Source organism: Rhea pennata, chromosome 1 (assembly GCF_028389875.1).
Source record: "Rhea pennata isolate bPtePen1 chromosome 1, bPtePen1.pri, whole genome shotgun sequence".
NCBI classification, from domain to species: Eukaryota; Metazoa; Chordata; class Aves; order Rheiformes; family Rheidae; genus Rhea; species Rhea pennata.
In genome coordinates, this window is record NC_084663.1 from 48,556,998 (window position 1) to 48,584,199 (window position 27,202).

At 35.1% G+C, this 27,202-nt stretch overlaps 1 protein-coding gene across 1 annotated transcript; it reads right to left on the reverse strand.

The window, feature by feature from the left end:
• Positions 1-27,202, reverse strand: EPYC (epiphycan). The gene is made up of 7 exons (XM_062568212.1): positions 27,173-27,202; positions 21,878-22,058; positions 9,260-9,413; positions 5,153-5,311; positions 3,829-4,031; positions 1,725-1,820; positions 1-171 (listed from the first exon to the last, which is right to left on the reverse strand). Exons 2-7 carry the CDS (start codon positions 22,043-22,045, stop codon positions 1-3), a joined length of 951 nt encoding a protein of 316 aa, XP_062424196.1. The 5' UTR covers positions 22,046-22,058; positions 27,173-27,202.

Consider the following 27,202-nt stretch of genomic DNA (forward strand, 5'->3'; position numbering starts at 1 on the left):
TTAGATGAGGTTACCAACTGGTAAACGGGGTAGACACATATATGCATAAGGTGTTTTGCTCAAGTTGATGGGATTACCATCCAGTCTGATATCTTCAAGAGCCCTACGGACATAATTAAAATCTTTCATTTTGCAGAAAGTATCTTCATGCATCTCTTGAATGTTGTTGTTCTAAAAAAAAAGAAAATGCAGAATATCTATGAGGATAGTTTCTTGAAAATAATTTTTTAATCTTTGAAGGCCTAGAGAAATATTATTTTGAACACAAAGGCTCAGCTAGTGGCTGCAAGTGGCCAGCTGAGAAGTCTCCCAAGCAGAGGAAATCTCTCAGCCAGTGAAAACTTCAAAACAAAATAACTCAAACTGCATAGCAGAAACAGTCTTTGTAGGAGGAACCTGTTAGAAGAACAGAGTGATTTGGAGCTCAGGGATCATATTGAACAATCTTACTTAATCCACATTGGAAACATCATAGGCCAGTCAAAAACATCATAGAACCATAACTATCATTCTGACAGCTTGATATGCTTCAACCTGCAAAACCACAAATCTAGAATTTGATATGTGACAAATAACTTTCCTTCAGGCCTTCTCACATTAGCCCAACCCTTAGCTGTATATATACAGGGAAAAATGAAATTTTCAAAATGCATTTCTTTGATTTAAATATCTGTTATATACCTTATCTTCACTGAGCTTTTATTCTTGAAACAAAGCATTTTCAATGATGAAGTGTTAAGACCCAGGACTGTCTGGAAATTGTGACTAAAAAATGACCTAAAAAAATGATCTTAAATGGCCCTAAAATGAGATCCATCTGAAAATTCTTCTTTTCTCATTACTTTGGAGTCAGAAATTGGTGCAGATAAAAATCCAGCTCAAATACTAGCTTTATTGATCTGTAACATATAATACTGACTATTTTATAGACATGGCAAGGTGAAAACAACAGTCAGCTAACTGATAGAATGTTTCTGTAGATATACTGATGGTAGAAGTCAAATTAGCTATGGTGCATCATTTTTTTCAAAGCTTTTTTTCTGCATTGTATAATAAACAAAAATATCCTCTGATAATGAAAATTGGCACTGGTAAGAGAAAAGATAAACATAAAGAAACAAAGATGAAAAAGGATAAAAGGAAGAAACCAGAAATAAAGGTACACAAAATAGGAAATACAAAAAATAGGAATTCAGAAAGAAGACGAATAGTGTGTTCTAGCACAGTCAAACAGAAGAGCTTGGATGAAAAAATGTTAACAATTGGGAATAACTTGTGTTAAGAGAATGAAATACACCGAGCATAGATACAACCAATATGTAAAGTAATGTTCTTTGGATATTTAAAAGGATTCCTGCTGAAGGATTTGTAGGAGCAATATGTAAGTGATTTATGTCTTTGAAGTCCTTTACTGATATAGATGAATGCTGCTCTCGATGAATGCTGTAAACCTGACTTTGGCTTGTACTAACAATAAACCCTGCATTTTATGTTTGAAAAAATATTATATTGCAAACTCTAGTAATTGATGTTCAGTTGATCCAAATTTTACTTCTTTCAAATATTGCAATCATTAGTCCATTGTATGCTTCCAATAATTTGTTTAGTCCAAACAAGGATACTTTTGGATAGATAGAAGAAACAAAACAGAAGATAATAGTTACCCTTTCCGATTTTACTTACTAGTTGAAAATGATACACAAAGCCATTTCTTTGTAGCCTACCTGAAGATGAAGAGCTTGAAGACTTTCAGGGAGTGGCAATGGAATATGATCCAAGTTATTGTCAGTGATGTAAAGATACTGTAGTTCATGCAGATCCTGGAGGATGAAGGAGAAAAGCAGAGAAAGAAATGTATGCATGTTAGAAATTTTTGAAAATCTCTAGCAAATAGTTCTGAAATCCATTAAAGTAATAAACAACATTGGGCACTGACTCATTTTCTTTCAGCATTGTATGAATGAAAAGGTAGAAACTGAAAGATAGTCATAGACTTTCATTTACACAGTTTGAGGCCCATTACTGTTGGAGATAAGCTATTTGGATTAAAATAAGGGAAAAGTGTCTTTGAAATGTATTTAACTAGAGACTTCATTTCAGTGATGTTGTTCTAAAGTGAAAAATGCCCAAGCCACTATGCAGAAAGGCTTCATGTTCAGTCTATTTTATTGCTTTTGTGGCAAGCTTATTCAATTTTGCAGAAGCTCATTGGTGGTGAAGCAAATTACAACTGTGTAATAAATGCCTAAGACAAAAATAAATTTCTCATATCCTTTGAAAAGGTAAATCATGCACTTCCTTAGCAAGAAGCAACTTGATCTGATAGTGCGGTAAAAACACCTGTGGAAGATCTGGCAAGGAGTCAGGTGACTGGAGAGTATGTGAGCACAGCCCCAGAGTGTACTCTGTATACACTGACCAAATTTCCATCATGGCTGGACATGCATATTCTATTTTTTCAACAACATCTGTCATCTGCTTCACAGCCAGCAGCTACTCAAGGGTAAGATAACTGAGGTAAGGAAATAGTTCTAGTAGATTTAAGGGGCCCTTAGAATACAACAACTTTAGTTCTACTTGGACATCTGACCTCTAACAGCATCCCATTAGCAACCCCTCTGCATTAGTTCCCAGGGCTCTCTGGGCAGTTGGGATGTAAGTCCCTTATTACATCTATCCCATTTAACTCCTTATGAACCTTGAGTGTCTCTCTATAAGGATATTCAACTCTCCCTTTTCTTGCAATCACAGATAGTTATAAAGTACTAAGATGTAAATTTGGCCAGGTCAATAAAGCTCAGTAGAATGATCTCATTTTTCCCCCTTTTCTATACACTAAAGTTATAGTATCTAGTTCTCTGAGTATTATAGTTCAATTCTTGTTGACAAAGGTCTTTGAGATATTAAAGTGAAAGTGCTTGGTAAGTATGGAATATCAGGGCTGAGACCTCTCCTGGTTAAAATCAGGAGAGTGAAGAAAAAAAGTATGGTAGGCCAGAGTCTTACTTTGTGAGGCTGTTTTTTTTTTTTTTTTTTTTTTTTTTTTTTTTTTTTTCCGTCCTTCCCATCCTCAATACTTCCTTTATGGTGGTCTAGGAAAAAGTTTCTGATTCAGCAGCTGCCCCTAGCTGCCTCATTACTAAGCTACCTTCCAAAGGAAAAATTCAGAGACTGCTGGTTATAACTAGCAATTAGAGACAACTGAATAGTGCATATGAGCCAGATCTAACATATGAATCTAATCTATATTCTATTTGTATTTCCAACATAAACTAATGACTTGAGATTTCATATGCAATTAGGGGCAGCAAGTGGCTGCTTCTCCCCAGCAGAACTCTTGAGGAAGGATGGTCATTCAGAGGTTCCAATTTCCCTGATGTTCAAGGTGGGAAGAAAGTATATACATTTAATGAATACCATGGAAAGTTCCCACATAGCTACATGGAAGAGTATGAGTGAAGAAGGAGCATCTATAGCTTTGCCCTTTAGAAGTCCCTCCTGCCTATTTGTAAGAAGAGATCCAGCAGCTCTCTGGAGTGTGTCCTCCTGAGTATCTCTAGTAATGTGAGCCATTGGTGCATAACTGTAGCCTGCCATAGTGTGCTGTCTTGTATGGGTCCCTGTGCCAAAGAAGAAATGTTCTCATATCCAGCTGATAGTGCTCCTCTATCTTCCTCTATCTTTATAGCCAACCTGGCAGCCAGCAAAGTTGTAGTGACTGTAACCTTAATAGTTAAGTATAAACAGACACTTGGCTTCTCTTCTGACCACATCCCAGTTTAGTTTGGAGAGTGGAAGAAAAGATTTTTCCATCAAACCCAGACTTACTTTAAATGCCTCATTACGTATTCCCCTGCGACCAAGCCTGTTGTTACTAACATCAATGAATGTCAAAGTGGATGGTAACTCAGGGAGTTGCCTTATTCTGTTTTCACGGAGCACCAGCTCCTGAAGTTGAGGCAGTCTCCGGAAGGCATCTTCATGGATCTCTGATATAAAGTTTGCAGTCAAATCAATCCTCTTTAAATTACCTGGTAAAGAAATTTGATAGAGTAACATTTCAAGATATATGTAAAACTTGAAAAATTAAAAAAATAAAAAGGCAAACAGTTTATTTAAATTATAAGTAAGTGAAGAGTCTTCAATCAAATCTATTCTTAGCTCTCTATGTGATAGCTGTCTCTTTATATAACAAATAGTATGGGGTATATCTTTCCTATCTTCACCTTACTAGGCTGAGCAACCCAACCCCTGACAGTTTTCTTTCATAAGAGACTCTTTCCATTTCATTGATCTATCATAGTACTCTTTCTTTGCACTGATTCCACTTCGGTTATAGGTGACAAGAACAGTTCATAACATCCAGATGAGGTCTTACTTGTACTTTTCAAAATACCCTATTTCAGATGAGATCATATGGGTACCTTTTAAAATGTGCCATATTTTATCATTAAAATCAATAAACATTAGCTACATAAAGTTAGGCCTAAAATACAAAACGAAGAACATGGTTTGATTTTCAGAATGACATGTAGATCAGTTCCTATTAAAATAGTGAAATGCTTAATACTTTCTGAGAAGTATCTTTAAGGACTCTCTAGTTGGAAACACAAAAATAGAAAACAGAATGTCTCCAAGTCACTGCCAGTTCTGGCTGGTTTTGATCATAATTCTGGAAATATTTTCTGCCTTTCAATTTGCTTAAGATTTCCCTAGATAATTTTGGAATACACTAATTAAAATATATCTATATAATTGTAAAACTCCTTTCATGCAGATACTTTGCTAACTTTGCTAATATTTTAATGTACATCTACCTGAGAGCTTGTCTTGTTTAGGAAGAAAATGCTCTCTAAAATGCTGCAAATATTCCACGAGTTTTTTTTTTTTCTTCCCTTCTAAGGTTAGTTAGAAGTAAAAGCAGAAACAATGTAAAACATCATTATTTCTACTAATTCTAAACTTTTTCTGAGAATCTACATTCAAACCACTGATTTTTAGATTCAAAAGCAGCAAATAGTTTTTTTATATGTTTATAATTCTACTGAGATTATATGCAAACATTATATGAAATAAATCACTATGCCTTAGATTAGTATGAGCCAGAATTAATAGAAATTAAATGTAATTGCATCAATACTATCATCCATACTCAGGTTAGCAAAGTCATTTTTGTTGATCCTTCTGATTCTGTTGTAGCGGGAGTAGAAGTACATAGTTTTCTTAGGAAGTGGTGGAATATCATCAAGCTCACGATCATCGCAATAGACTGTGGTTCCTAGACATGTACACAAAAGGCAAGTTGGAAGACCTACAAAAGAATAGAAGTTAGTTTTGTATGAAAAAAACATAGGAAAAGGATACATAAATTGTTACAAAATGCTTGCCTAAGCACAGAATCATAGGACTTTGTAGATGATAGTGTTCACTCTGCTTCTTTTTTTGATCGTCTCATCATATACTAACACCAACAGAGTGATTAAATTCTTTCTTAAAACTAGTTACTCTTTTCTGTCTATGTCTATTACAAGGTGGTTCTACTTGCTTGTTCTAATACAGTGTTACTCAGATTGTAACAATAGAATATTAGCTGGCAGCAGCCAGATAAATTCCATTTCCTCCTAAGCTGGCAACTATTTGCTTCCATCTAGATGAAGAAGTAAAACATCCGCCGTAATGACTGACTAAGAGTTTACACTGATCAGGGATCACTTAACTACCTGTAGTTGTTGGCAATTAAGTCCGCTATGAGTAGGAGAACATAATTTTAGCTAGCTCGCACTCTCCTCTGTGGAGGAACTGAACTGCTATCAACTGAGGGTAATACACAAAGGAGTCAAGAAGTGCACAAATACATTAAAAAAAAAAAAATGAGAAATGTTGTGTTAGTTAGGCATCATCTTCCAGTATTCAGCCTAATTTTCTTCCTGGACTGTTCATACACATTTTTTTCAAATTTATCAATGCCACCTTCCTGTTATGAGCTAGTATGATAGAAAGGCTTTTATTCCTTTCTGTTGCTTCCTAGATTCTTATTCACTGTCAAACTCTTCTTAAAGAAAAAAAAGAACAAGCAAATCTCACAGTCTGTGTTATGCAGAAATTCATGGGAATAGTAAATAGTAAAAATTTTTTATATACTGCAATGCATTTCATGAATGCACTCTCACAATTCGATCTTTAAGCTCTTGTATAACAGTGTAAAAATTATGTATACTAAGATCTACATATGCCATTGTTGTTTGTTCAATTTTGTAGCTACATTTAATTGAAATCACTCCCAAGCATTCAAGGATTCAGACCTTCTTTTATAAAAGTAGCTCAAAAGTAGATAGTGATGCTTACGTTTACACTGTTTATCCCCAGGGTGTGTAGCTCACTGTAACATCCCAAGAAGAGCAAAGGTGCTAAGTTCTAATGACATTAGCAGATTTGGTTTGACTTTTTTCATATCTCCTTAAATAGTCACAATCCACATTCATGTATATAATGTGCCAATAAAACAATCTTGTTTACTGTTTGACTAGAAAAATTAGGTATGTGATCAGTAATTCATTTTCCCACATTTTGTTTGGGTTGTCAGTGTACAAACCCTATACAATATTCAGTGATGTCTGTAGTCCACAGTAAAATTATATTAAAGAGTAGATCAATTAAAGAATACCATATTAAGGTGTGTATGTGAGGTTTGGAACAAAATACATCAACACATTTACTTCAAAATCATTTGAAAAAGAAATGACACAGATTACATAAGTAGTAGTAAGAATGGCAGTGAAAAAAAAGCAGCAATCATTTTTCATTAGTAACTTTCTTAGGAGAAACAGAAATTAATAAAAGTTAATTACTCCTTATTAGTGTTGCAAGGCTATAGTTATGCTGACCTCTGTAGCTGCTATTCTACCTTAAGCACTCAAATATGGCAATTCTGAAACTTATTACAGTTTCCTAAGTTTAATTCTGTAAATATTACTGCTGAATAATTTGTGAGGAAATTAATATTTTTCTACAGAGCCAGGGACACAGAATCTCAATTTCCTTTGCATTGTTTTTAATTAGAGTGTCTGATTCAGAATTTCAACATCAGGATTTTTTTTCCTATCCTTCTGAGCTAAAATAGCTTGAAAGCTGTGGGTTAACAAAACAAAAACATTTAGCTACCACTAGAAGTCTATGAAAATAAAAAGCAAGACCTTTCATCTCAGTTAAATTGTATGAGGAAAGGGAAGTCAGAAGTTTATTTTGATGATACTGTTCAAATTAAGTGAGAATTATGGCATTGACTAGGTGCTTTGAGTGCTATATTGAGTAGGAAACATCATCAGTTTCAATGTGCATTTTCTTTTGATACATTTTTTCTTTGATTAAGGGTAGAAATCAGCATATCTGTTTCTTATCTTTCAATACCATGAAAATACTTTCCTGTTTCATGCTAGATTTTTTTTTCTCCTTGTAGCACATGACTGGTTGAATGTTGTAGTTAGTTTAACTAGTAGCATAATTCATGGGTATAAAATGTGGTTGAACTTTTTATCCTCATTTTCTCTCTGACGTGGCTGCTTGCACAGGTAATTAGGGTTACACAGTAGTTTTGCCTTCTTAATCTTTGCAAAATGGCAGTTACCAACAGGTAGCAATAACTAACTGAAGAACAGTCCTCCAACGGCAATATATGGCAAAGGCAATATATTTTGTGTCCTTTAAGGCAACCCATGACATCCAGGATTAACATTTCTGGAGAAATGTGACTTTTCCTATATTTTCCCTAACTTCCTTCACAGGAGTTTTTAAATTAGCTGCTGGGAGCAACCCTGAAACATGAGGAAAATGAATTGCCACACCTTGAACTATTCCAACGAATCTAGGCCTAAATGAAAGTAAAGTTCAGGATGTCTGCCTTTTTACAAAATATTGCAACATAGAACAGGAAGAAAGTTTCTCCTTCTGTCCCTTTTCTGTTCTTAGCAGAGTGGTGCTTGTCACCTTTGGCTAGTGTAGGCTGAAAAAGCACAGAAATATGGGAAGGGTTCAAACAGATGTCAACAAGAAAAATGAACTTGGCTCGGCATTTCTGAGTCTCATACTCTTCTAGCCGGTAGGAAGCCAAGCCCAGCAGCAACATCTGACATGAAAAAAATGTTGTTGAAAGCAACATGAAGACATAAAAAAGGCTGATTTGGTATGTTATAGCCTCGAGCTTCTAATTCATATCTTTAGTCCAGGCACTAGTTGGTTTGCATTCAGTACTCCAAAAGGTTGACAGATAAAGAGTTCATAATATGTTATATTTATGTGAAATGCTTTGAAACATCCTTTCAAAACTGAAAGAAATTGCATGGGTTTAACAGAATTGTCCTGGGACATTCTCACTCCCATTTTTATTTGTTTTGACATCAGTATTTTTTTTTTTTTTTTGTCTGGTCAAGGCTCTGTAGCAATATGTATAAAAACAAGACTAGGAATAATTCACTTTACTAGACACACAAGCTTGGAAATATGAACTCTCTCTCTCTTTTCTTTTTTTTCATTTTTCTTCCACAGAACTCAATTATGCTGCTAGACATAGTAAAAAATAGTCTTCAGGCTCTTCCTGTTGTTGTATGCTAATCACCACACAACACAGAGACTCATCACAGCAGTGGATAACTCTTGTGAGCTTCAAATCCAGAGTCTGATGTAGCTGCTAGTGAATATTAATTATTATTATTATAGTGATGTTTGTGGAGGAGAGAGACAGATTGTGTTTTAGAATTTTAATTCCCCTATGAGCTGTAGAAAGCTTATATTGGACTAGAGCTCATCAGAATAACAGAAAATCAAGTTCACAGGGAATTTGCTATTTTTTTTCCATTTCCTAAGTTTCCTAAGTTTCTAGTTTTCATAGTCAAAAGGTCTCCAACATTTTGATTATGTTTTTATGAACACATTTATCAAAATCATGTAACAAACCATTAAAAAATGAAGATGTCTGATAACAATATTGAAATCTGTCAATAAAAATGTAAGGGTAGCATTTGTCAACTACTGGCAATGTTGAAGAAGTAACATTTTTATTTGAAAAAAATCTCTGTTTGTGCACAGACATTCTTGTGGTAACATGTCATGGAAACATTTTGACTGGGTGCCTACCTGACCTCAGAGCATTCCTGATAGATATGATAGAAATTTATTAAGAGAGATGCAGATTCATTAGCAGGCAAAGTGGGCTCACTGAACAGGAAAGCTGCACAGGCAAAGCTTGTTTCTCTTTTCCACTAACCGTCGTGAGTTTGAGGCCCAAGCACACCAGACCCTTGTGCTGAAGAGCCATCAATTAATTTTGGTGTTGATGCTTCCTCCTCAGCTTCTTCTGTCAACGATGCAGAAGAATAACTCTCCTGAGTTACAGAAGGTAGAGCTGTCCCAATCTCTGTCTGGGGAAAATTAAGAGGGTACAGGAAATGTTACTGTTTATATCCACTGGCCTCTGCTCCTCTACGGGCTCCATTTTCTACCACTAGAGGTCATGTATGTTCTGAAACTTAGTGCTATAGCTACATTTTGTCTGGCAGCTATCACTAATTTTGGCTGTGTGTGTAAGCAATTTATGAAATTCCAACATGCTTATTCACTTTTTATCTCAGATTTTTTAGTGTTTTGTTGTATATACACATGAACACACTCTGCATGTACTTCATTAATGAGAATATGTACTAATCAAATGCTTTTTTCACATGTAAAGTTAAACCAATGAGCTTTGCGACAAAGTGGATATATTCTGTGTGATAAATGAAAATTTACTGTGAAAAATAAAACAGATAACAGTCACTTGACTATAAAATTGTAAACTCTAACAGATAAATCCAAATGTAATGTAGTTATGCAGAGTCTGCTTTAAGAACAATAATATGTTCAAAAAATCTTATCATCTAAGAATTCTGCAGTCTAATACTTGCTGTAATAGTGTTTATGTCAAAATTTTTCTCAGTCTAAATGACTGAAGTCCAGGTTAACTTCATTCATTAGCGATGACAATATGTAGTAATAAGAAGTAAGAATATAGATTAAAATGTTAGATAAAATCTTGATTTAGAAGAATTTATAACATCTTACAAATCCTAGCATGGGATTAGAACCCTTATTTTTTCTTCTTTAAATACTCCACTCAACATAATTAACCAAACAATCAATTTTGCTATGTTAACAGTAATTGTAAAGCTGTATTCTGCTGATTTTGCTACCTGACAACTTCAGGATGAGAATGAAAATGCAGCAATTTTCTCTTGTCATATCATCCCTCATGAAAGTGCAGACTTGGCAGGCATGTTACAGAGGGGCCTACATTTGCAAACATGCAGTGTAGTTTGATATAATAATATTATCAAGGCATTGAGAATGCACTGTAGCTGTGTGGCCTTTGGAATTTACCACCAAATCTTGATTACACCATGTGTAATAGTATAGTTTCTGTCTGTCTTGAGAGTGAATTGGTGTCCTTACAGTACTTAGCGCATATGAGGTGCTGTTTAACTATTACATAATACATCCACCCCTGTAGATGTAGTGTGGTGCAGTTAACACTCTTCAGTCTTTATCTAAGGTATATTCAGAAGTAGGATTTTTACCACAGTACCTTTCTCCCCAGTGCGAAGGCACTGAGACGTAATGTTAAGCTTTATAAAATCTTTCCCTCCACTGCACCCTACAGCAGCACCAAAAAACTATTGAATCCCCAGTTTTTCAGTTGACCTCATCCCCATTTACTGCTCACTTTGTTGTCCCAGTGGAGAACGAATTGTCAAAATCTCTCACACGGTGCCCATAAATTCCAGCTGTAAAGGAATAGAAAGGAGGTAGATTGCATCTGGAGTGGGTAGTTAGGAATTTCTAAAACAGATCGTCTATGTAGATAGTACAAGTTAAAGGAACTAACAGATTTGAGATTCTTGATCTGAGTCCTGCGTATGAGTAAAGCTTTTCCTGAGTTCTAATACCTATGTGAGCTCTTAGCTTAATTATACAATCTTCAACAAGTAGAGTTTAATTTTATCTTATTATTCCTGGTTGCATACATTTATATATATATATACACATATTTACTCTCTCTCTCTCTCTCTATATATATATATCTATCACAACTTTGGGAGAAAACATTTTATACTTTATAATAAACTCTCTGGATCATGTAGTGTAACTACATAAGATGCTAGCAGTATTAAACATCATGATCCTGGACTTCCTGGGAACATTATAAATGACCATCTAAAACCTACTCTTTGCACAGAAATAACTTGGTTTAAGTTAGATAGTGGCCATAGATCCAAATATTTTGCATTATTTAGTTTCACTGAAGACAGAGAATATGGAAGTAATGTAAAACCTCACAGAGCACTCTGAACCTCACAAACTCGGATTGTGACTGAACATTCGTAAGGTTCTTTGTATATTCTTTGATTATATTGCAATAAGGCATAGATACTGTTATTTAAGTAGGACTTCAAGATAAGTATGCCTTGATACAGTTAGTAAACTTTGTAAAATTAGTAGTAATCAACTGAGCAAAAAGAACTTCAGCTGAACTTGGTGAGTAACCTGCTGGTGTAAATAAGACTAAGGATGAACCTTTTCACTTTGTTCTGATGAACACACAATGTTCCCACCTGCAGCACTGACAGTAAGACAGCTTAACCAGGAATGGACTTGGGGACAAATCAAAAGAAGACTTTGAGATCAAAGGAAATGGGGACAGATGTTCTCTGAATGGAGGAAGCCTAGAGGGAGAGACACATTCCAGATTTTTATTGACCCAGGGTAGTACTGCACTAAAGTGTTTACACATGCTGTCTAGTCCTTCACCAGTTTTGTGGAAATCAGGTAAAAGTCTCCATCCTGAACTTTGGAACTACAAAACCCAATGAGATTTTGAAACCTATTAACAGCTTTGTGTGCATTTTTTTGTGGAAGTTCTACTGAAAAGAGTGTTCTGGAGAAGACCATTTTCAAGAGACAGTTGTAAACTTCAGATCTAAGATAACGTTTCTTACACTTGTCATGGGATTTAGGCCATCTATATTGACCGCTAGGCATGTCTGATTATATAAGGGCTTACTTTATTGGCTTGTGTTTAGTAATTTGTAAATTACTAAATATATAGTATATTATAGATATAGTATAAATATTTTGCCTTTTGTTGTTCAAGTGTTCTTTGTTGGTTAATCACAAGCTGCAGTTGTTGGGTACCAAGGCAGAGATATTAACTTCTAGTATTTTTGTTTCCTGCTCAAAGGAAATCAGGTTATAATTTCTACACTGTCATCTCTCACTCTTTTATAATAGGATATTATCTGGTTCTAAGGAAAGCCTCCCATATTTTTTTCTTTGACAAGATGCTGAATCTGAGACCTAGAGAAACTTTCTCAAGCAGTGAGCATTAATATCTATTCAATCTTATGCACCATTTATTATGGTGAGTTTTATGAGATTGCCTTTTTTTTTTTAACTGGAAACTGAGGAGTTTACTGATGCAGGTGTGTTACACATCAGTTGCAAAACATGAGCAATATTTGCTTGCTATACATAGGCTGGATTTGAACCAGTAACCTAGAGGGAAAAGTCTGTTTCATATTATCAGTCATCTGATCCAGGCAGCTTTCTATCATTTATGTATTTGATAGATCATGCACAATTGTAACAAGAGAAAGATGTTTCTTAGGCTACAAAAGACAGAATGGTCTTTTGTCTTCCAGATGTTTGTTTGTTTTTGGCAACATGCACTTTATTCAAAAATTGAGAGAAGAAAATTTCTATATCTTTTAATGGCATTACTCTCTGATTTTTTATTATTACTATTATTATTTCATCTGTCTACAAGATAGTAGCCAGCAGGAGAGGAATACAGAATACAGGAACCTGCATGAGTACTATGAATTCACATAATCCATACAATGTAATAAAACACAGGAGATAAAGAGATTTAAGGAGGCAAAGGACAAGGCTAGAAGATCACTAGTTGCCACATTTTATTTCTGAGGTGGTTTCATTCCAGTGCTAGATGGTCTATTATTTTATGTCTAAAAGATTTTGGTAGCCTTTAGCATCAAAGTGGATATATTGTGTATAATAACTTTGAATGTGTAGGGTCCACTGTCTTAATGTTTCTTTTGCTATGGAACCTTTGCTTTAAAACTCAAACAAAAATTTGCAACTTAAAAAGAAACACTATAAAAGTCAAGGGGCACTTGTACCACAGATTTGTGAGTCAAAAGAAACCAATTCCCCCACAACTGTTCCAAAACTACCAAAGTTTTCTTTTTACAGGAAAATGACTAATTATGGGAGATGGTTTTGTTCTTTTTTTTCCGAAAAGTGGCTCATGTTTCTTTTCTTTTTCTTTTTTTTTTTTTTTTTTTTTTGTATTTAAGGTCTTCTTTTCTCCTTCTATTATGTCTTAAAAATAAATAAATTTGTAAACCAGGGAAACTGAAGGAAATTGCATGTCAATGCAATAACTATGTAGACTGCAAATTCTGCAACCTAAGGTATTATTTTCAGATAAGTTGTCATATGAATGTACAGAACTACATAAACAACAAGTTGTATGGGAGGAGTAAAACTCAATGTGAGATGTTGGAGAAGGGGAAAGTGGTATTTGTTTACAAAAATTCTAAGTAAATTTATTTTACCTATTCACATTCGTTCTGTCATAGGTTTTAATCATTCAGACATTTTTACTCACGTACTTTCAGTTGCCTAAACATGTGGTCTGGCCAGGATCACTTGTGTTCAACACAGAGCACAAGGGGCAAAAGCTATTGAGTCCTCATCATGCCTCTGGGGCTCCTCTTGAGTGGCAAGGAAAGCTACAGACAGATATTTTATATTCTTTAGGAGTAATCAGCTGTTTTGGGGTAGTCTTTTGCCTCAGAATCATGGATGCTCCAGCCTCCGTAAATCTTAGGCCAGGTTGTTGCCCATTTCCTCATTTCGAAGTACTTGTTTTCATGAAGACTACCACAGAAAAAAATGATGTATATATTATACTACAACTTTGAGTTCTGCCTGCCAGTGGTGGGATACAGGGTCTTTTACTGAGAGGTCATCTGTGCTGTAATGTTTTCAGAGCGCAGATGCTTTGATTTTTGGCATAAGCAACACATTCCTCAATTTTGCTGCTGGGAACAGTGTTCTAGATGTGGTACAGTTGGGTAAAGTGTGTTTCATTATCAGTGCAGACCATTCCTTTAACCCTTTAACACTCTAACCTATTTTTTTATTATTATTATTTTGTTTTTTTCCTACTGTGGTTTACACACACACACATACAAATACATTTCCCTTCATACTTTGTTCGGACCAATCCTAATATTTCTGTTACAGAGTTCTACAGCTGTAACTCAGTTCTTTAGAAATTAATATATATGGCTTCTACTTTATAAAACTTAGGTATATTCTGATGTTCTTGTAACAAATCTTCCTTAAGGAACACAAGTAGTCTTTTTATCACCTTGACCACAGAACTTGCTAAGACTTCTTATATCGAAAGTAAATATATTTATGTCTCATCTGATTTTAGCTTAGTAAAAAACTCATGCTGCACAGCATTGCTACAGAGAGTTTTACTTACTAATTCTATTGTCTGGGAATGCATAAAGTCCATATAAATGGAGGTAATCTGGATTTCCCACAGGGCAAATGAAGTCAAACTCCTATTCCATACTTGAAATTACAGATTTTATTTCTATCATTTTGGGTTGAGAGTTATTTAATATTTAAGTAAGTCAGCCTACAGCAGACCCTTTTCTTTAGAACATTGTTAAATGATAACATTTTGAAAGGGAAATAATATTTTGAAGAGAGCTGTTATGTCAGTTTTTGAGATCAGAACAGGGCCCTTTGCACTGTTAGGAGGCATAAAAGCAAAGCTAGTCACAGCTATTTAATTAAGATTTCTCCACTAGGTTAGAACTCCTGGTGATCCAAGCCAAAATGTGAATAACACAGCCAGGAACATAACCAAATGTTAACAAGCTGCCTCAGTTTGAATTCTGCAGTCCTCTGTAAAGAAGAGTTTGCTGCCTCAAGCATACTTAATTATATAGTCTAGGGAGACTGAACATTGCTAGAGCTGAACAAGCTTTTACCAAGTTCACCAGCCTGGCTTTTCGTAAATGCACTATGATTGCTTTGAATCTGAACTACAACCAAACAACATTAGAAACATGAAAGGAAAGGCATGGACTCACTCCACCTAACATCAAGCATTGGATTTAAGTGTTGTGTTTAGCAACTTGGACCCCCTAGGCTCCCTGTGTAGTCACAGAAGCAGGTAGTCAACTCCTGAGGCTGGTTCAGGCCATATATGTTGTGAATCAGCTTCCTGAGGTGCCTGTACCTTTGACTATGAGGGAGTCCACATGGAAGCAATGTATTTCTGCCAGAAGTCAAGGCCAAAGTGTAATATCAGATCTGCTCTTCCCCTCATTTCTGCAGCTTACTGTGCACAGACATTTCAGACCCACAGTGATATAGATACAGTGCTCACAGCTGTTACAGCTCCAGGACTAGAAAGGTTTCTGCTAATTTGGATGTATCTTCAAAGGCAGAAATTTCATGTGGGATTTACCATTCTCCATATTCAGAAGCATTTACTAAACTATCTGTCTCACATCTCACATCTAAAGCTGTCTGTCTTCCCTATCTATCAGGGAATGAGACATTTCTGCATCTAAACAGTTCAGAGAACATGTCTGCTAAATTTACACACCTGTTCTGTACTCCATTTCAGTTCAAATGAAAACAAAAGCACTCATTCTCTATCCATCCAAAAAGCAGAGGAACTGAGATATGACTGTTAGCCTGAGGAGGTTGGCACTGAAGCACCTCTGTTCCAGGAGACATCCTAACCTCCAAATGAGAGCCAGGGGAAAGTGTGGATGAGATATTGAAACAAAATAGCAGTGCATCCAAAGAGGCAAATCATGGCAGGACGAGGAGAACAAGCCAAAAGAAACATGGGTTTGCAGCCTGATACAAAGACAACTGAGACCTGGGACCATTTTGAAGGATGACTGATGTCTTATACATTAGACAATCCTTGAACATGAACAAAGATGGAAATGACTCAGAACAGAGCTCAGAACCACAGCACTCTTCTTTCCTAGCTGTACGGACCATGTTCCAGGCTCTAAGCACAAGGAATTGTTTTGAAGTCTGAATCCTCTTTTGACTGATCCTGAAATTTTCATATATTAAATGGTTTTCAAATGGGATAGAAGTGCAAAGGATAAACATTATTAAGCTTCTCAGTATTCAGAAAATAATATATAGCTGTTGGATGAGTAGGTTCAATTTAGAAATTTGAAGTAATTTTATAAAATAGCCATATGGTTGTTTCACATCCCGTATCAGTAGGGATGATGCACGTTATTTCTTTTTTGGAAGAAGCAACAAGGCTGGAAGTCTGGAAAAAGCTTTGCTTAAATTACCGAGGAAGTCAAGATAACAAGCTTCTTCTCTAGGGTTTTTATAATGTCACTGTGGAGTTTTTGGCTGTTAAAGAGACATGCCAGCACTCTCCTGGCATTCTTAGAGTAAGTCTGCAGTGAGCACAGCTAAACTGGGTCTCTCTGCCTGCCACTCCATCAGCTACAGAGTCATTTTCTCTATTCTCTTCTCTCCTTCTGGTATTTATGTGTTTGGCTACACAGTATCCAGACTAGACAGAAGGAGTGAAAGCTTCTCCTGTCATGGATCAGCCTTGAACTTCGTGATTAGGTACCTTTCCTGGGAGATGAGAACTATATCTCTGAATACCTCAGGCTGAGGAGAAAATTGAATCAACTATTCTAACCATTCAGCAAGTAATCTAACCATTATTTCATGGCATATGAAGTGACATGTCTGTTCCCTCTCTTTCAAACAGAGTGATAGATGTGTTTAAGCATTGGGCCCCAGCTTGATGAATTTAAGTGCCTTAGATCAGGACAATTACTTTGAGAATCCCACCCAGTCTGAGGCAGAGGATGGATGTAGTTACTCAGTTCAGCCAAGATAGCAGTAAATAATGTCATGCCCAGTATCAGAGTCTTAGGTATTTAAGAATATTTTGCCAGTAAATTTAGTCATTATAATATTTCAGGCAATTAAGTGGGTGAGACTAGCTCTTATTTGATTGCTCTACTGGACTTAGGGAATGACATGCTATTTCAAATTCTTCCTTTTTACCTTGTGGTATTTTTTATATTTACTTTTACTATATGACAAATTATTTGTAGTCAAAGCCTTCAAAAAGAATAGAAATTTTCCTACATTGAGATAAAGCTCCAGATGATAAATTTAATTATATCAGCTGTGTAGCTTCTAACTTCCACATTAGTTGTGCAAATTCAAAAAAAGTAAAGTGAATAAAATTTAAAAGTGTATGTGATATGTTCCCAGAAGCCATTGCTTATCCACCTTGATCCTGTTTAATCAGATACCTGCTATACAGGTATAATCAGCAGCATAAGGCTCCCTGAACTCTGAAGAACTGCAAGAGGGAGTTCTTGCACAGCTGAGATTCGTCTTAATATGTGCTATGATAACCACAGTGATGCTATGTCTGCATATGCACATGCCTGCAGCATGAAAGTTTTACAGTTTTTGTATAGGCTTTTATAGTGCTTGTTTTTGATTATTTTGAGGGTCCATACTTTCCAGCTCACCTCTTCTGTGTATCCAGACTCAGCCCAATTTGTGTTAATGCCTTGCGGGATTTTGTTGCTTACTCAGTGCTAGGACAATTCCTTTCTTCGCAGCCTTGCTAATAGCCTATTTCACTGGTGAAAATATTTTCTGATATCACCATCTTTTCACTGACTGTTTTTTTCATAATTTAGATCTTTTCCTAACTAAAGGAGATGGACTGGTTGTGTTTAAATAGACACTGTAAGCAAAAGTTCGCAATAGGATTTTGTTAGATTTTAGAAGCTAATGTAGGCAGGAATCTGTCTCTACAATCTGTTTTTTTTCCCCCATGTACTATCCAAATTAAATTTTAATTTCAAAGAGGGAAAAAACTCTGAGCTTTCCATTTGTATTAGTGAGAAGCTCACTCATGCAATGAATGCCTTTGACAATATGGCTTGATTGTATCCATTTTAAGGAAGGAGCTCTGTCTTTGTATATATTTGCAGAATAGTTGGGACAATGAAGTCCCAGTTTTGACCGGGGCATCTGGACCCCACTGTGATATAAATATTCATAGAAAATAATAACAAAACTTACTGTGAGGAAAAGAGGTGATACAGCAGTTCATGTTTATACTGTTGTAACCATCAGTTTCAGAAGACAAATCCAACACAGTTTGTAGGCAACCTTTCAGTGACACTCCTTTGTAGTCTCTTTTTCCTTCGGGACCTCAGAATTTCTTTATTGGTTATCAGCTTTTCTATTGCATTGCCATTTTCCCGCTATCTGTGGTTAATACTATTCTCTTTAAAGTCTCTTTAAAAATACAAATTCTCATTCTGAGTGATGAATTACTTACGTTTTTTTTTTTTTTTTTTTTTTTCAGTAACAAATCCTTTGAATGAAAAGCCTTAGGTAGGATTTCCACATATCACTAACCTAGGAAACCTCGCATTTCATGGCTCAAATTTGACCTGTCTAATCTATGATGATACATAACTTTGATTCAGGATTCACTATAATGCTCCTAAGTAATTCACAGCAATAAGTACTTTCCCCTTGCAAAATCTTTGCATTGAAAATGGATTCAACATGCATTTATTATATACCATGAAATTACTGAGAAATTAAATAGGTCTGTCAAAGTTAGCAGGCAGTGTTGTAACACTCAGATTTCCAAGTATCACTTTTTCAGATGTTAAAGGTGCTCTAAAATTTATGAGAAAAATAGACCTAGGCAGGTTTAACATGGAAAAATATCAACAACCATTACCTGGAGAAAGATATTTATAGAAAAACTTCTCCTAAACCAATGAAGTGTGTGTGTGTGTATGTGTGTGTACAGACACATGTAAACTTTATTTTCATTTTTGACATACATATTTCAGAAGGAATATTTCCAGAGCATGAAAAAATAGAAAAGAATTTGTGAACTTGGATTCCTTCTTAATTAATTTCAATAAGCTAAAATTTTGGCCCTCAGTCTGAGACAGCTGCCTAGGGTTTCTCTAAATCTATTTGAGCAAGATAGGTATTTCAACAGAGTAATTCTTCCCACTTGTGTTAGAAGATTGTCTTGGGATGCAACATCTTAGCCAGATAGATGAGTGGGAGGAATCCCACTTTAAGTACCTCTAGATCTTTTCTCCTTTAGTGGTTATACATTCAGTGACTGATTACAGGACTCATTGAGTAATGTTCTGTGAAGGACGTAACTGACATAGACACTTTGGTTCAATTCTTTGAGTATATTGGTGCCTAACTCCAATTGAAATCAAGAGGAGTAGTTCATTAGAATTAGACCTACTGAAAATCGTTTGGAAACTCAAGCCTTGAAAAGTTTACCCCTTTCCTAAGAGTCAAAAAATGTTTTATACTCAATGATTTATACTTAACTAAATTTTAAATTCTTAAATTAAAGATAGCAATGATAGAAAATATTATTTCAGTTTTCCCCCTATCTCATAAAGCTAAGATATGATTCAGAGATCTCTAAAAGTAAAAAAAAAAAATGTGAATCAGGCCCCTAAAGAGTTATTGCACACAGGCTGGATAGAATGAAGGTCTGCTATTTGTCTGGGTCCTTGTGGTATTGCTCATCATTTAAGCTATGCAAAATAAAAACTAACCTGTGACCTTGTATAAATAGTGGGTTTTACACATAGAGCCACTTATGTAGCTCATATCTTTATGATAACAACATTTCAGGGAGGAAAGTAGTAACAGCAATTGAGAAAAAAATTATTTTGTTTAAAACTTGAGTGATGGCAATATTGTTTAAAGTGGAGTGGCTAAAAGATAGGTTTCGTTACTGACTTAGGCAAATCCATAAAATGTATCCATAAAAGCTACTTGACTTCTACAGCACTGACCACTGAGCTCTCCTGGTTTTTGAAGAATAGTGAATACTTGGGCTTCTTTTGGGTTGTATATGGTAAGAGGAATGTAAGCAAATAAAGATTTTGGCTAAAGGTCTGAGAGAAAATCGCTCTCACAGGGAGGTCTGTTCATCTATAAAGTAACATTCCTTCCAGCTACAGTGATGGATGACTCTCACTTGAAGAATTTTAAGATGACTGCCTGAAGAGCTCAGTAATGGGAGACAATGCTGCTCTGGAAAAGAACGTTACAAGAAGATAAAATAGAACAGATTTTTCATGTCTTGTTTCTTTTAGATGTAAAGGAAAAAAAAAAAAAAAAAAAAAGGAATCTCTCCACTGCAGAAACTTGGAAAGGGGTGACCCCATACTTTGGTGTTGTAGAATCTCATAGAAAGAGCATGGCACTGGAAGGTCACATCTAGCACTGAGTGCATTACTAAGAAATCTATTGTTCAAACTAGATCTCCATAGCAAGACACACACAAAAAATCAATGTTGATGCTTAGGTTTGAGAGCTTTGCATAGAGACCTCCATCACCATAGGACTGATATGGCTTCATTTTTAAGAGTAAAGACAGAAGTATGACTTATTAGTCAAAGAGAAATAAAGATAGAACAGATATTCAGTGAATGAAAGCAATCTTGACATTTTCAGGGAAGAAAGCTCAAATGCATGTGTATGTAAAGAGCCTTGGCTGTGTGTGGTATAGGGAAGTAGGCAAAAGAAAAATCATTTCTTTAGGGCAAAGTTCTCAATTTTTAGGTAAGAAAATGTTTTCCCTCCTAACTATAATGTTCTGATCCTAGAACAAACTTTCAGATATATTTTCTCTCTTCAGTTCTCTGGTTTTGGTCTATATTCTCAAAATGTCTCTATTTGTCCTTTGATTTCCAGCCTGCTGCTCAATGTTGATCTCATCTTTATGAAGTACTAGTTACTATCTCTCTTACAACAATCATGAATCACTAAAAATGATTTTCATGTATTACATACAATATTATATGAGAAAGCACTGAAATAGCACTAAAGAACTAAAAATGTAATAGTGAAAAAATATTATTATTTAAATGTAACATTCATCAGTCTTCTATGGTGAGCATTCTCTTCACACTCAGTCATGAATCATATACTACATATATCACCTTGTGGAGGTTTTGCCTGTGTTTAAATAGCAGAGTCAAGTTAAAATTAATGTGGCCTTTTCCAGTAAAATATGGGAATTTAGAGGAGAAGAGGACATTTAAGTCAATGAATTGAGTCCCTTTCTTGCACAGGTATCACATCTTATGATCTCACAGTATAACAGAATTTCAACAGTTTTTCTTTAGTGATCTTTCTTACATTCTCATCTTTTACTTCCTTCTTTCTACCTTCTTTCCTAATAGTAATAATAACTACTGGCATTTATGGCCTGAAAAGCTTATATTTATCATATCTATTATTATAAGATATAAACTCAGGGAACAGCATTGCTCTACCTCATTTCATGAGGAGTCCTGGGTGTCCTATTCCAACTGCCTCAGTCCCTTATCCAGACAGATAAATCACCAGAACAATATCCAGTATAGCTTATGTCAAAGCAAGGAGAGGCATAATAGTTTCTGCCTGCACTCTTAAAGGTTACAATTAAGAAATGAAATTCAGGAAATATTTTGGTCACATTTGAAGAACAGAGGAAAATATCAATCAAGTACAATGTGTTAGCACAGAAAACTGTTGACCAACCAAAGGCAATAACAAACACAGGAGTAAACTTGTGTGATAGCTGTTTTCATGGCCTAAAAAATCATCAGTAGCCACTACATTTGTGCATTTTGGAAAACAGATGAATAAATGAAGTTCTGATTACCTCTAACTGGTCAGACTGCTCGTTGTCAGCATAGACAAATGGATGGAGCAGCTCTCCAAGTTGTACTTCATAGATCTCAGAGTCATATGTTACTGTGTCAGCGATGGGTGTAGCACCAACAGACTCAAAGATAAAAAATCCAAGAAAAATATTTACAAAGGTCTTCATTCTGCCGCCTATCCTGAAAGGGAGGAATAGGAAAAAAATGTGGGTAATCTGGTAATTGTAAAGAATCTATGAAAATTTAATCTCATAAATATAGTACCTACATGCATACCACAAAGGTTCTGATGGGGAGCCCATGTTTATTCATGATGGCTGAATGGTTTATTCTATATTATTTCATGAAGAGTCCCCAGACTGGAGATTTTCTGTAGACTTTTTTGGCCTTAATAACAGTTAGTTCAATTCAGGAAGGACCTGTTGAGTTTCACTACTACTGGCCTCTGTGAGAAAAGATCTGCAAAGGTAAAAGGGGAGCATATCTTGATGTTTATCCCTTTTCAGCTAGCTTCATCTATTTCAACTACACCATTAGGGAGGTTGTTTTGAGGAGCTAACCGAAGGATAATTATTATATTTTTGTGTCTATCACAATAAATCATATTTTGAAATGTCCAACAATGTAATTTTATGTTTCTTCTTCATCATCAAAGAGTAGAATTATAAAATATTAGGACGCTACTCTTTGACATCCCTAGATGAGCTAAATCAAAGCATTTGTTCACCCACTAGCTGTTCAGCCAGAATATGTCATTTTAACTGGTCAAAAGGTGTGATACATTTGAAATATCAGTTCTGAAAAATACTAGGGGAAAAAATAAAAAGCAGTCTGTGTCTTCCACAGACCTATAAATGACAATATTCTTCTTTCTTTTTCATTCTTTCTTTATCCAATCAACACTATTTTTAAAGTAGTGTGAAGTGCTGGCATAATACAGTCACCTGTTCTCGTTACTTGGAGAACTGAATTTTAAAATCAAATTATTGCCATTTTAAAAATTCCATATTTTAGTAAAATAGTAGCAAATTCACACTGGGCTTGAATATTAGCATTCATTCATTCCCTCTCTCTTGTCAGTGATGAATTCACTATTATTATATAAGCTGCTCAACACAAGGTTCCATTCAGAATTCTTCACTTATACCTGTAGCTATAACTCCCACTTATTTCAGCAAAAGCATAGACAGTGATAATAATCAGTGCATAAGTCTAATAAATTGTTCTCCTTATGTGATGCTATAACACACACAAATATTACAGTGTAGCTACTTAAAATAGATTAAGAAATGCATGAGACTTTTTTTTTTTTTTTTTTTTGAATGTATGTGCTCAGAAACAAGTTGAATTTTAGCTTCTTGAAAGGAGGTCTTTATGAAGCTGGTTTAGGCATTAGGATATGAAATTCCTCTGAGGATGGTCAGCAACACAAGGCTTTCATTTTTCCCTCATTTGCTTTATTCAAAAAGACTTTTCAGCTGTTGCTGGGAGAAGCTAGAATCACATTGGCTTGTCTTTGAGCAGATTTAGTTGAATTGCACCTTTCAGTATTAGCTTCCAAGATTACTAAAGGTTTTCTGCTACATTACAAAAAAAAAAAAAAAAAAAAAAAAAAAAAAAAAAAAAACAGTCTCTGAAATATACTGAAGTATATTGGAGGGTTTTTTTTCTTGTATTTATAATTTTTGATGCCTATTTTCAATAGGCTTGTTTTTCTTTGGCTTGTCATTTATCTCAAATGATCCAACTATAAAAGATATTATATATTAAACCTAACTGTAATACTAACATATACGAACATCAAGTATAAATATTTTTTCTCTGAATAAAGAATTCTTGAATATAAAATTACTCATTATTCAACATTATTTACAATTTTTATGTTTTGTTTATTAAAAATAATTTTTACGTTGCCTAGATATAAAAGTTTTTTAAAGGGTATGGAGCTTTATTAATGTTAGTATTTGTACATATAGACAAATTTAGCAACAATATAAATATATATATATACACACACACATATACATGTATACATATACATATATATATATATATATATATATAACTGTGAAAATATTCCTCTTTGCCTATGCCTACAGCATCTGCACTAGTTTGCAGAGTTTGTGTGTCTCTGTACTTTCCTTATGTGTAATATATTGGAACATGCTGTAATGATATTGGCATCTGCAGCAGCTTTAAGATCAAATATTTTGATGAAGATTTTGTACTCTTCACAGGAAGGAACTAAGACATATCTAGGGAAAAATAAATAATTTCCTCAATCTGCAGCCTTTGAATCAGTATTTTGGATGTTAAAATAAAACAAATATTATAAAAAATATTTCCAGCCTTAAGAATCTAATTAGCTGATCTGAGAAAGAAGTACTAAAACTTACCTTTTCCTTCCAATCTCTCAAATGGCAAAGAGTTACTCAGGATGCAGAGCCAGTGCTATTACACCCTGACCAATGGCAGTGGCATTCTGGGGCTGTGGGAGGTGGTACAACTTCTACCCTCAACTGGAGACCACAGTCCAGGGCGTTTCTTGGTCTCTAAACACCTTCATATTAATTTTGCTGAATCAAACTTGATTAAGATCAAACAAAGGTTTATTGTAAGCAAATGGCGTTTATTTCACAAGCCACAGCTTTTTTACTCTTCCCTTAAAATCTCTTAGTGATTCTATCAATAGCTTCTTATATCTGTCCAAAAGGGAGAAATATTTTTAATTTTAGAGTCCATACATTACAGTTTCTACAGTAACAGTGACAGCACAGAGAATATATGCAATGCATAATCATCACCAGGTATAGATGAGATATTTTAATGTAGACCTCTGCAATAAAATGCCTAGAGGGAGTATAGATATTTAGCATTATTTTCTTAATTACTAATTTAATATGCAGATGTAAATGATACACACAGAACAACACAGCAGGAAAAAGAAATGTAAGCAAATAGTATTCTTTTGTGTCCTCTAATGATCTAGAGGCTAATTCCAAAACCAAGACCTGGGCAAATTGGATTACATATTAATATTTTTTCCTGTGTGTAACATTCCTATTTTGGGGCTCTTTGTATGTGACAGTTTTTACTGAATTTCAGTCTGCTATAGGTACTGTCTACTATGTATTTAGACGTACTGTTTTTTTTGTTGTTGTTGTCTAAATACTTACGGGACGATGTTCAGAGAGTATACTTTTTCCCAGTATGTTTTCGTTCTGAAGGGGAAATGCTACTTAACAGCTATGAATTGCTATCAAATACTGCAAATGAAATATGAAAGATATCCATTGTAGTAGCATGCACTTTATTACATCAGAAATAGGCTTTACAATATTACACAAGTCAGGCTATCTCTTTTTCATATTGACAGTATTTTCTTCCATTTGATTCTGTCATTGCCTTTGTATTATTGACATTTCTTATAAAGGTTTTTGATACAACCATTTCTCAGCACTTTCTCATCATTCCTCCAGCCCTTCAATTAAATATATCCCCAAATACTGTCAATTTTCTATATTAAAAGTCAGGAAAAGCTGGAACCCAATACTTATCTATGCAGAAATGTAAGATTCACGTAGAAGATTGCAATGTGCTAAGCCAGTCTGATTCTCTTCACCTTTTGTAATCTCCACATTAATACTTTATAAACAAAGAGACCATCCTACAAGGCCAAATTTGTCTGAGGTGGTGAAAGCATGTTGGGATATTTAAGCCAGCTGTCAATAGACTGAATATAACATCCAACTTCTAGAGCTAGCCTAGGGAATCCAAGACTTTTGAAAGTGCTTGGCAGATAAGACAAAAGGCCTACAGGAGAGGAAGAGTGAACAATACTTCTGTAGGAAGGTAGACAGAGGGTAGAATATTGTAGGACATATCAGATGTCATGAGCTGTCATTTGTTGACTCAGTAACTGAATCAAGCCTTTAGTGCCTTATAGTACTATCACTGCTCCTGGATGGCAGACTTTTTAGAGCAGGTTCAGCATGATTTACTTCTATCAAAAGCTAGTCATTGATTCATCAAATATTTTCCTTTCCTTTTTTTGCGATCCCTTCCCATTGTAAAAACAACTTCTTCCTTGAAGAATCATGACAGTAAGCACTGTGCGAGCACCGTTCTCCTATGTCCTGTTGCTGTTGTGTTTCGTTAGGTCAGTAACAATGTCCTCAAGATAGTGTAGGTTGGTCCTAAAGTTAATGATCGGTTTACCTTGGATGCCTGTGTATACTACTTCCTGGCGACAAAGCAAATAGCTATAGCTTTTGCAGCAGAATAGATCATTTTGACTTCTTAGTTTTACTGCTAATTTTTATGCTGCTCCAGATGCTGAAGCATTATTTCACTTTTAAGTGTTTTATTTGCTTCCCTGCTTGCCCATTTAAAAGATTTACTCCTCTGATGCTCATTCCCAATATATCTTTTTAATTTACAGAATGTATTCATTTTAGATAGGTCCAATGTTCATTGATTTCAGTGGTACAAAGCCCCTGATCTTGTATTTTTTATTGAAGGAAAAATCTTAACTAAGACAGCTTCTTCACGTCTCTGTTCTTGTTCTTTTTACTCATTCTTTACACAGTGAAGTTTATTTAGACCTACTGCAACTTCAGGCCTGAAAGTTTTGTATCTTTGAATCTGTAGGTTTGTTTGTTTGTGTTTTGTTAAAACCAGTGGAGTTCAAACCATTCTGGCTCTGGGTCTTATCTTGACTTTAGTGGCTTACTGAATTCTTGGCAGACTGCGACATGCTTTACTTGTTGCTAGTCTTGTTTTTCCAAAAATAAAAAGTCCAATAAGCAAGTAAAATGAAGTGAAGCCAAAGGCAAATGTTAACTTAGAAACATTGTTATTACTACTTTCTTTTTCTTTTTGTTAAAGTTATGGAAACTTACGTTAAAAAGCCTATACTTTATAGGAAGCATTGTACAAGCATATGAACAAGATGCTCTATGTGGTGCACAAATTTTCCAAACTAAACAAGGGCCAAAAAATAAAATGATTTTCTTTGTCTCATTTTACGCTTTAAAGAATCCGGCGTTGGAGGCTGAGTGGTGTATTTGTAAGGGACACACCTTAGCTGATGTTAGAATGAAAGTTTGGGATTTTGTTTGACCTTGGACGCTATCAGTCCTGATGCTAGCAAACCTAGACTAGATAGAAACCCAAGAGACATAGCAGTTAAGCAGCTGGAGAATATTAAGCCATCAAAAGCAAAGGAAGAGAAAGATTTCTTATAGCTCTGTTGGTGCTGTTGAACAGAAAGACAAGCATTTAAAAAAACTTACAGGAAATCTGTGCTTGAGCTAGGAACTGAT

Coding starts and splice junctions, on each gene's coding strand:
- EPYC (XM_062568212.1), bottom strand. CDS start 22,045: ATGAAGACCTTTGTAAATATTTTTCTTGGATTTTTTATCTTTGAGTCT. Junction 4,032..5,152: donor AAATGACTTTGCTAACCTGA/GTATGGATGATA, acceptor TTTCTTTACCAG/GTAATTTAAAGAGGATTGAT. Junction 1,821..3,828: donor TACGTAATGAGGCATTTAAA/GTAAGTCTGGGT, acceptor TTCATCCTCCAG/GATCTGCATGAACTACAGTA.